We start from the raw sequence: 10,916 nt of genomic DNA, 5'->3' as shown, positions 1-10,916 counted from the left end.
TCATTATCCACCTCTGAGTCACCATACTGCTACTTCTGTTGCTACCCTCACGAACCTCTTTGAGCGGTTCACTCCTTTCAAGCAGCACTATTTTGAGCGGTTCGATAGTATTGATGTGACCTTGCAGCAGATCTGTCAGCACCTCCACATCTCTTCTTCAGCTTCGGCGCCTCATGATCCCGATGTCTCTAATGATGAGGATCACTTATTTTAATTCTTTTCTTTTTCTTTTTGTTTTAGTTGTTTTATTTTCTTAAACTTATTTAGTTTATTTATCTTTTGAATTATGTTCTATTTTTATGGTTGCTTCTACTTGAGTTTGTAACCTCTTAATCTTCTTCATTATTTGTGTTTATTTTCTTATTAGTTTGCTTGGAACCATGCACTACACTTTTTATTTACCTACAATTTCGGTTTTCACTATTCTGGTGATTTTATTCATATTCAGGGTAGTTTCAGTTTTCTCCTTCTCTTATGATATTCTACTTATTCTGTGGTTATATCTATATGTACATTGAGGATAATTTACATCTTAAGTGTGGGGAAGTTATTTATATAATTTTAGAAATTCCTGAATTATTTCTTGTCTTTAAGTATTGTTATCATACTTACATGATAGATGAATAGTAAAACATGGTCATGGGCCTTTTGTCTTTAAGAGCTCTGATAAGCTCGATCAAGACTCGAATTTATTAGCATATTATAATATTTGAATGTTATGATACGATTGATTATTTGGAGAATTTATTTATGCTTTAATTGATCTGTAACTTTGGAAATATTGCAAATAAGTCCTAGTTAAATTTTAGGTTGATATCATGGCATTGTAAGTTTGTATTAGGCCCGAGAAAAGCTGTATTTGATGATGATGCCTTGAATTGACTATCATTGTGTGACTCATGTTCTATTTTAATGTTAATTGTGTATTTATGAAATAGTTTCATGTTTAATTGAAATAAATATTATGAATTGTTTTTATTGTTTAATTGAATGTTTAAAGTTGGAATTATATGTGATGATCTCTGTTTACTGCAGTGACATCCCATGGCTGGGGTTTGATGACCGGATCAGGTATGAGGTGTTACAATATATGTTATTTTTTATTTAATTTTAACGACTTTAAGTAATTTATTTTTATTTTTATTAATTATTTTGAACTTTTATGTTGGGTTGTTTTATTGCATTCATGCTTGATTTAATTTTAAGTGTTAATATATTTTATTTTGGTACATGCTTAAAACTAATCATAATCCTTATTCAACTATTAAATAATAGGATAAAACATACTTAAGAATGATCGAATTCACAACCTTCTGCATTGACAATAATGTCGATACCATTTGAACTAATACAATTGGTAAATAAAAAAAGTTGTAATAAAAATATATAAAAATTAATTATTATTATTATACTAATTAACATCCCGGGATCACAGGGCCGACAACTAGTTTATTATGAAATCAACTACTCATTAAAACTGCGTCTGCATTAATGGAATAATCTACCATTATCCCATATCTATTCGATTTCTCTTCGGTGTATTCCAATGATTTACATTCATTGCTGAATGGAGATTGAAAACCTGTTCAATCTTGATGTATTAATCTAGGTTCCCTTGCATTTTTCATCACCCCGTCAAAAGAATCATGCGCCGTTTTCATCGTTTTCAAACTCTCTTTCTCGACGAAAATCAGATTACAATGACCTCCACATACCAGGCTGGATGTTCAGGCCCCTGATTCATACTTCGGAATATACATATGTATATATATGATTAAATGGGACAAAAAAGAAAAGTAAATTAAAAAAAGCAGCCACTACATCCTTTTGCAAAAACTTTTATGCATGATCCAAGACCTAATTGTTGATTTGCAGCTAGCAACATGCATCGATCTTCAAAGATTCCTTAAATGCTTGTAACCTTTATAATCATCATCTACTCGATCGTACACTACAAACAAATTGCATATACCGATGTTTACGCAATTCCTTTGTAGTGATTCTTTTAACCTTTTGCAAAATCTTATTATCACTATTATTGGACAAGTCATATATGCCAAATTAACCAGTTAGCTTAGCTAGCCATAATAGTTGAGGACAAACAAAGGTTCTTTCATTGAAATACTGCATATATACCAATTACCAAATAATTTCCCTCTCTTATTCCATCTCTGGAATTAATTATGAAGCTACCAAATGTATAGTTTGTAAACTAATCAACGTAGAAAGATATTTTCTATCGGCTTTCTTCAGCCTTTTGCCTTTGTAATATACATCATGTTTTACTCCCTTTCCTTCCATCTTAGCTAGCTACACCGTCTTTACAGTCAGAAATTTTCCCAAAAACGAAAAGATATAAAGGTAAGTAAGGTAGTGTTACAAGGCATTAATTATTGCCCTTTGTTTCTTGCTACATTCTAACGCCAGAAGTTCTATTTCTCTAGTCCTTTTCCCATTATTACATCCAAGGTTTCCTGTTGCAGCTCCTCCAAATATTTTGACCCCAAATAGCCTGAGCCCGACCGGGTTTTCCACTCCTGATTTTGCCTTCCAGTGAATGTAAAGCTTCTTCTCGGCTCCTGTTGATCTCTGGAAGCTAACAATGTCACCGGCTTTAAGGTTCTTCTCCTTAACAAAGCGGCTCCACCCTTTTGTTAGCACATAACTTTGGCTACTATTCCAGTAGGAATATTTAAACCTCCAAACTTTACCAGTCACGTCTTCCAAGTTCAAAAGAACTCCTTTGGAAGAAGCACCTCCACTTTGCAATGGGAAGTACTTCTCCGCATGCTGCTTAGGTATAACTAGTCGGTTCAACTTCCCCACATCGCTTGGGGTCACAGCTTTTTCGAAAAGCTGGTCACGCGCTTTCACTTCGGCACCAAAAGAGCCAAACACAGCCTCGTTTCCTACCACACGTTTCCCATTCCCGTCGAAGCCATAGCATCTCCTTGTTCTACTCTGCTCAAGCTCATCATTGTAAGTATGCTTACGCAACATGTCAACGATTTCAGCCTTGGAATGTGTATTGAGGAAGGCCATTTCGATGCCATCTTCCTCAGTTTCTTGGAGGTGTTTAAAGTTAGTGACGGCATCAGGACCCCGAAACCTTTGAGCCGCTATGTCATAGGCTTTGGCGGCCTCATCTTCTTCATTGAAAGTTCCAAGCCAGACACGCTGGTGTTTCTCGTATATCTGAGCACCCCATCGGCCATTGGGTTGAGGAACAACGCCTTTGTACTTGGAAGAAGGAAGCTTTTTAGATTCAGCTTTAGATTCCACAATCACGCTGGTTCCACTTCCAACTCGGCAGAGAGAGTCGGGATATTTGGTAACGGGAGGTAAAAGAGAGGATATGGATATGGACATGGAATCACTGGTTGTGCTTTCATCTATGGCTATGCAGCCTCCATCCATTTGTTTTTTTCTTTCTTTTGGGTTGTACAAACAGGAAAAAGATATAGGCAGAGGATGCAGTAGTTGAACAAGGTTGGTTTTTGTATTTTTGTCTTTCAAAAGGTGGAAGAAAAGAGAGGGTTGGGTTGGGTTTGTATGAAGGGTTGAGTTGTGATGTTAGAATATATATAGGGGGTGGGTAATATATGTTAAATACATTTAAGAAAGAAAAAGAAATAGAGAAGATTATTCATAGTTTTGGAGTAAATAGATTTTTAATGGTAAAAAGTAGGGTTTTGGTGGGTCAACCCAAGGAGATAGGAAGGTAGGGTAAGAAGCGAGGGAGATTTATGGAGGGAGGGTGAGAGAAAAGATTAAAAATAGCTGTATTGGAGTTTGGGTAATATAACTAATAATATGTTTAGGGTAAGGGAGGGGATATTTGAAGAGGAAGGTGAAGGAAAATAGAGGAGGAAGAGTGTGTCTAGTATGACAATGGCATGGATGGGATGTGTATGAGGTGGGACCCAACAAAACAAGTTGAAGGGGGGTTCACGTGATTGTGGACCGTCTATACTTGGTGCCATGCAGTTCAACTTCAACACCAGCATCAGCATATAGCATATAGGATGCCCTCGCCCTCTTTCTAAAAATAAAAATAAATGATTATAAGAACCTTATCTGTATATTGATGCAACTAGCTAGCTAGGTTAATCAAAATGCAAGGATTGGTGCATCATTTGGTACAACCAATTAGAATCTAGATATATATGAAGTTTTGAGTTCCAATAGGATGGGTGCTAATTGGCCTACTACATCTGGAAGGAGATGATAGATAGACATTGAACATTGAATACAAGACAAATTAAGGCTGATCCCATCCAACAACTACATTATAAGTACCATAAATGCCTTGATTTATTCCTTCTCATCTCCTCCTAGGCTTTAGTTTGTCTTTATTGGCTAGGTTCTTCACCTTTAAGTCCTTTAATTAGTATCCTCTCAAACCCATCTCTCCATCCTAGTTACCATAAGAATAATAATAAATTAATTTCCAACCAACATTGACATTTTCTCCTCTCGTCTCCCCCTACTTGTCTCCTTTCCAGCCTGTTCATGCACTCTAATCATTACTTAATAATGCAAAACCGAAACAATTAATACCAATATCAATGCCATCCATATCATAGCTATTTAGATCTAGTCAGTATTTATATCTTTTAATCAATTACTTGTACTTCTTTTTGTATATGATACATCATATGGATTTTATATGCATATACTAAATAAAAGAGAGGAAACAAAAACTCATGATCATGTATAGATCTCAATTGATGATTTTTTTCCCTCGAAATTCATTATTTATACATCCAATTCCACCAGTGGTAGTAGAGTGGGATATTGTACGGAGTAGTCCTACTCCTTGGTCGGAGGACCCATTACTACCAGCAAGTTGATGAAAAACCGAGCGCTGCTTTGGAGACGGTGGGTGGGCGGGTGGCTGTTTTATTTTTTGGTTTTGGTTTGGGTGGGTCCTATTAATTAGAGATTCCAATCCACTGAGATTTTTCCTTCAATATTCTTTTTCATCAAAAGGTAAAAAATAAAAAGGGCAATATTTTACTACCTATAAAAATGACCAGTTTGAAACTAACAACTACTCTTGTTCCCTATTTACATGTAAACCCCATTCTCTACGTAGTGGTTCGCAACAACTTTACTATCAATTAATCTATCTTTAACCATATTTTTTAGTTGCTAAAATAAACATGGAAGAGGACTAGAGGAGCAAAGCTAGAATATTGTTTTAGGAGGAGTCAAAGATCAATCATAATTTTTTTGATATAATAATTTATTTAATCTTTTAATTTTATAAAAGAAGTCATTTTGGTCCTCCATTTATTTTTTCCACTCTTTTAATCTTTGAGCTTACATTATTTGTCAAATTGCCTCCAAATAGATAGAAAAGTTAATATTTGTTAATTTTATTGACGTGACATCCACGTGTATGCCATGTTAGCATTTTTTTTGCAAATTATAAAATGTTTTAAAAAATATTTTTATAATTTTTAATAATTTTTTTGAATTTTTAAATTTTTAAAAATTAATTAATTGTTGACATGACATCTACATGTATGCCGCATCAACAAAGTTAACATGCATCAACTTTTCCATCCATTTTGGGGTGATTTGACAAACATTGCAAGTTTAAAGGCTAAAAGAAGTGAAAAATTAAATGAGGGCTAAAATGTTTTTTTTTTAAGTTGGAGGGTCGAATAAGTCATTATGCCATTTTGGGGGTAAGGTGCATATTTACCATGATACTAACCTATAATGTCTTAAATTTTAAACGACCTACAAGGTAAATTTACCCCTTTTTTTTGTTTGGGAAGGGGGGACAGGCCCCTTGTTTAAGCCCTTGACATGGAACTTGCCTTAGCCTTTTGCTATGCAAGTTGTTGTTCCTTTCCTACAACAACACATGAACAAACCATTTCATGCAAGTCTAAGAACAACTAGGCCAACTAAGCTTAAATGATTTTCCCTTATAGTAATCTAACAACCATATAACTCTGTCTTGGCAAGAATTATGAATAGCACTACAACAACTTTCCTTCTTATTACATGATTCATGTTCTTCACTTCTTTTCCACTCATCACATATTCATTGGATATTTAGTTTTGGTTTCCCAAGGTATGGATTGGAGTGAGTCCAATCACTAACCCTTCGCATTCTGCAGGCCCTTTAAGGGGGTAGATGTCACGGGTCAAAGTACAAAGCCCGTGACTATGGCACAAGATATGTCCCATGGAGGTCTATCGATTAGATGGGGAACATTTAGCCCACGAGAACTGGTCTGATTCAAAGAACTGGTGGAGAAGCTTGTCAGATTGAAGCCTGGTTGGCCCGATAATGAAGATATGGCAACTTAGGCTATTTTTAGTAAGTAGGGGAATCATATCTTGTAGATTTGATATGATATGATGTAATCTTGTAAATCCCCAAAATTAAGGGATAGGCTAATCTCGTCCATCGATGTAATTTAATCTTAACCGTCGGTTTTGGGGGAGCTCAACTATAAATAGAGAGCCACCCCCTCACTTGTAAATCATTTCATTGTACTTGAATTCTTAAGAGTAATAGAATTCCGAGAGCATTTACTCAAACACCTTCTGTGCATTCTTTTCTAGGGCTTTCTATTGTTCTTTGTGGCTTCTTTTGGCTTAAATTTGCTTTCGCTATACAAATTGGTGCCTTTGAGGACTTCTAAAGGAATCCTCACTTGAGTAAAGGTTGACTTAGTCGAGTTTGGATGAACGAATCACCTAAGGCTGCACGGATCGTGAGACGAAAGATCTAGCCCCGTGACATAGACGCTTACCAAGATATTCATTGGATATTTGATTACTCTCTAAGAGAACAATATACACTTTGTGGGGAGTCTATCTAGCATAGTTAACTAGGAAATAAATAAGTGCTTTGGTAAATCAACACTATACTAGCGTATACCAAGGCATTTTCTCCTACCTATGTTTGAGTAAATCTTATGCTTTAGAAGCTTTAAAGATATCTCCATCCTTTTCCATTTCATTTGTCCCCTAGCCTCTCACCCAATAGTGGAGTTAAGGTTTCAAGCTTTAGCAACTTTCTCCATGCCTAACTAGAACTTTGCAAAAGATGAGGTTATTGGATATTTATTCATTTTAACACATAATGATTGATCCATGCAACCCATAGTGAACTAGAATTTGCATAGATCATTAATAGGTTCCTAAATAAACAACTATTGTTCCAAGTTAGTAAGTCATTGGCACCAAGACCTCCCTCTAATATACGGTTTCAAACGCCTTTCCAAAACACCCTAGCACCCTAAGTTGGACCTTTAGCCATTTCCAAAGAATGAGTTGCATAGTTGAATTTATTTTTTTTACAAAACCTTGTTGGGTAACATCATATTTTTGTACTTTAAATTCTAAAAGTTTAATACAATTATTTGGATCAACTATAATATTTAACAACTGAATTACTACCCAAATCATAATTTTGTGTTATTTTCTCAAAAATGAAAAAAGGGGGCTTGCAACCATTGTATCCTAAACCTTTAGTAACTAAAGGTACTCCAAGGTATTTAATAGAGAGTGCCCTTAATTTTAGACCAATAAATTCCACTATTAGCTACAATTCACTTAGACTAATCCTTGGAATAAATAATTCACTCTTTAAATTATTCATTTACAAGTTACAAATATTATAGAAGAATCCCATAATATTGCTAATAGCTAGCATTAAATCCAAGTTTCCCTTTTACAAAAACTAGGAGGTCATCAACACTTTAAATGATAATCCAGACACTTTATGTACAATAACATCATTAAGAAAAGACGAGAGGACATTCATTTCTAGGATAAAAAAAAGTATGGGAATGAGGGATCCTTTTGTCTAATCTTTCTTGCACAAAAGATATGCCCTACCAATCCTGTAACATCCCAAATTTTAGCTTAAAAGAATGTAGAATTATTTCAAAGATGAGTAAATAGCTTAGTGATTAAAAGAAAAATAAGGAAGCAGTGCAAATGAATCAAGGCCTCAAATTCGAATCCCTTCCCTTACAAAATAGCTTAATTTTGTAAAATTTTTCCATTTTCCCTATTTTTGTGTTGCCCATACCTATCATCTTAGGTATAAATATTACTTTTTCTTTTATTTTTAGCCTTTATTCTTTTATTTTTCAGCCCTAGCCGTCCCACCCCTCTTATCTTCTTTCCCTCTTCAATTTTTCTCATCTTCTTCCCTAGTGTGCCGTTGTCCAAAGCACCTTGCTCCACCACTTATTTTTCTTCCATTAACTACAGGTTTTTACATTATTCTCCTCCTCTCCTTTGCTGCCATTTTCTCATATTTTTCCAATTTTAAAACTGATATTTTATTACTCCAAAAATCGATCTCCATTGTTGCCACGAAGACCTTCATTGCCGCCTCATTGATTTTGCTAGAGTAAGTGTTTTTCCCTTCTGTTTTTCTTATCGATTTTTTTTATAAAATACCCACTTTTCAATATCTAAAATTTTAAAGGTTTTCAAGGTTTTAAATGATGAATTTTAGCTTTTAAACCCATTTTTATTAAGCCCTAAAATAACCCCAAATTATCGCCTATGGTGGAAGGTGTACCGTTCCTATATCCATAAAAAAGAGGTGTTGTTTTCATTATTTTTGCCTCTTATTTCCAACAAGTTTTGGATCTCCTAAAACCCTTCCTAATCAGCCTTTAATTATGTGTGACTTAGGAAAATTCGATCTTGATCATTCGTCAACTCAATTCTAAAAAATCGAGAAGCGTAAGTGCGGTTGATTACTGGTTAATGCGTAGTTTCGACTTGTGTACTAGGGAATATATTAGTTGATGAAATAAAGGTTTTAAATTGTTGTTTAGCTACTGATTATTAAGTATTTTCTGGTGTTAGGAGATGATTTAAACATCCTGGATTAGCAATGAAGCTGTTAGTTGTCCGCGCGCATGTTTCATATTGAATCAGCGCAAGTAGCCTAGCCGATTTGGAATTGGAAATTTTTATGGTAATGTTGATAAGTGCTAAAGATAACATATTTTAACCTCATTCTTAATACATTTTTGGGTGATTATTCGATGTTAACTGTGAATTTTATGCTCATAATCCTTTAAATTCATGTTTCTATGCTTAATAGAGCATTTGGGAGCAAAAGGAGTGAAAAAGGGTGAAAATTAGAAAATCAGAGCAAGTTACAAGAGCCACATGGGTTAACCCTTTTACACAGCCTGCCACACAGCCATACGGTAGGCCATGTTGATTGCGCAGATTTGCACTCTGGACAGCAGAAAAACTTAATTTTTAGGTTTTTTGGGCATTCCAAGACCTATATATGACAAAATTAAGAAGATAAGAGAGAGTTGTCATAGAATACTTAAGAAAACAACTCAGAAAACACCATTGAAGCATACTCTAAAGCAAATTTCCATCAAGATTGAAGACTCCTAGTTGATATCTTAGGAGATTATCATGAGTTTCTTTAGTTCTTTCGTTTATATTGTTTCTTGGTTGTTTTTATTTTTAAGCATGAACTGATTTTCTAATTACCTAGAGGAGATGAACCCTAAGATGGATTCTGTCGTTTAATTTTTATTTTATGCAATAAAAACTTAGTTTTTTGTTCTTAATGACGTGTGTTTAATTAATGGGTTAATACTTCTAGGGTATTGATCCTTGTTTGATGTGTTTAAATCATAGGAGGAATAAACTTTGTTTAAGAGTAGATCTAGCATAACTGAATGGAGTTGCATGCAATCCTAGAAATAGGACGACATAAATCTACCGGATTAGAGTCAAATCTAATAGGGGGATCCATAGATCAAGTTAATGTGATAATAGGGTTTTTAATTAGAAAGAAATTTCAATTAATTGGCCTAGAGTTAGTTGCTCTTATTCTCGAAATAGACATTTGCATAATTTAGGGATTTCTACGGATCAAGATACTAAGTAAAGAAATGGCGTAATTTAGATTGATAGTGACAGATGAAATCTAGGTGAATTCTTTCCCAGGTATTGTTTCACTTCTTGGTTATTATTCGATTATTCCTGTTTTGTTCTTTACCGCGTTTGTTAGTTAATTAATTTAGTTAAATTTAGTTTTTAATTAATCACTCGAATTTATTGGCTAAATAATAGAAAGACAGTAATTACTAGTACTTGTAGTCCTCGTGGGAATGATATCTTTTCTCATTGTAGCTAAACTATTAATTGATAGGTGCACTTACCTTAGTTAAATTTTTAGTTGGTTCACGATTTGTAATTAAGTTTTTGACTTCGTTGTCGGGAGTAGAATATTAGGAAAACTTTATGTCTATTAATTTAGCTATTTTTTTATTTTAATATTTTTTATTTTAATTTTTACATTTTAATTTTTCTTTTTTGATTCTTACAGGTTCTTTTGGTTTATGACTAGAGGCAACCTGTTAGAACTAATAAATTTTTATAGTGAGATGGAAAGAATTGCTCACAGAAATTAGAAAGAAGTTAGAAAAATAAGGAAAGATCAATATATTTTAATAGACGATCAAGAGCAAAAGGATATTATTGTGGAGATGGAACAATCCGCAAGCTCCTGAACATCTTACTCCTCGGACTATGTATGATTATGTTAAGTCTACTATGATTGGGGCTGAATTGAGTATTGTCAGACCGACAGTTGCTGCGAATAATTTTGAGATCAAACCGAAGACATTTCAGATGGTGCAACAATATGTTCAGTTTGATGGCTTGCAAGATAAAGATTCGAATGCTCATTTGGCTAACTTTCTAGAGATCTATGACACATTCAAGATCAATGGCATTACTGATGATGCCATACGCTTACGGTTGTTCCCATTTTCTTTGAGGAACAAGGCAAAATAGTGGTTGAATTCACTTCCACGGGGTTCTATCACTACTTGGGCACAAATGACTGATAAGTTTTGTTGAAGTACTTTTCACAGGCCAAAATAGCT

General features: G+C 34.4%; 1 protein-coding gene across 1 annotated transcript; it reads right to left on the bottom strand.

Moving 5' to 3' along the window:
* Positions 1-2,091: 2,091 nt before the first annotated feature.
* LOC105794154 (AP2/ERF and B3 domain-containing transcription factor RAV1) lies at positions 2,092-3,756 on the bottom strand. The gene has a single exon (XM_012623180.2). The coding sequence runs from the start codon at positions 3,415-3,417 to the stop codon at positions 2,377-2,379; it is 1,041 nt and encodes a 346-aa protein (XP_012478634.1). The 5' UTR covers positions 3,418-3,756; the 3' UTR covers positions 2,092-2,376.
* Between the last annotated feature and the right edge of the window lie 7,160 nt (positions 3,757-10,916).

Source organism: Gossypium raimondii, chromosome 3, assembly GCF_025698545.1.
Source record: "Gossypium raimondii isolate GPD5lz chromosome 3, ASM2569854v1, whole genome shotgun sequence".
In the NCBI taxonomy this organism is placed as follows: domain Eukaryota; kingdom Viridiplantae; phylum Streptophyta; class Magnoliopsida; order Malvales; family Malvaceae; genus Gossypium; species Gossypium raimondii.
Note: the sequence above shows the minus strand (reverse complement) of the source record. Positions and strands in the feature narration are given on the sequence as shown.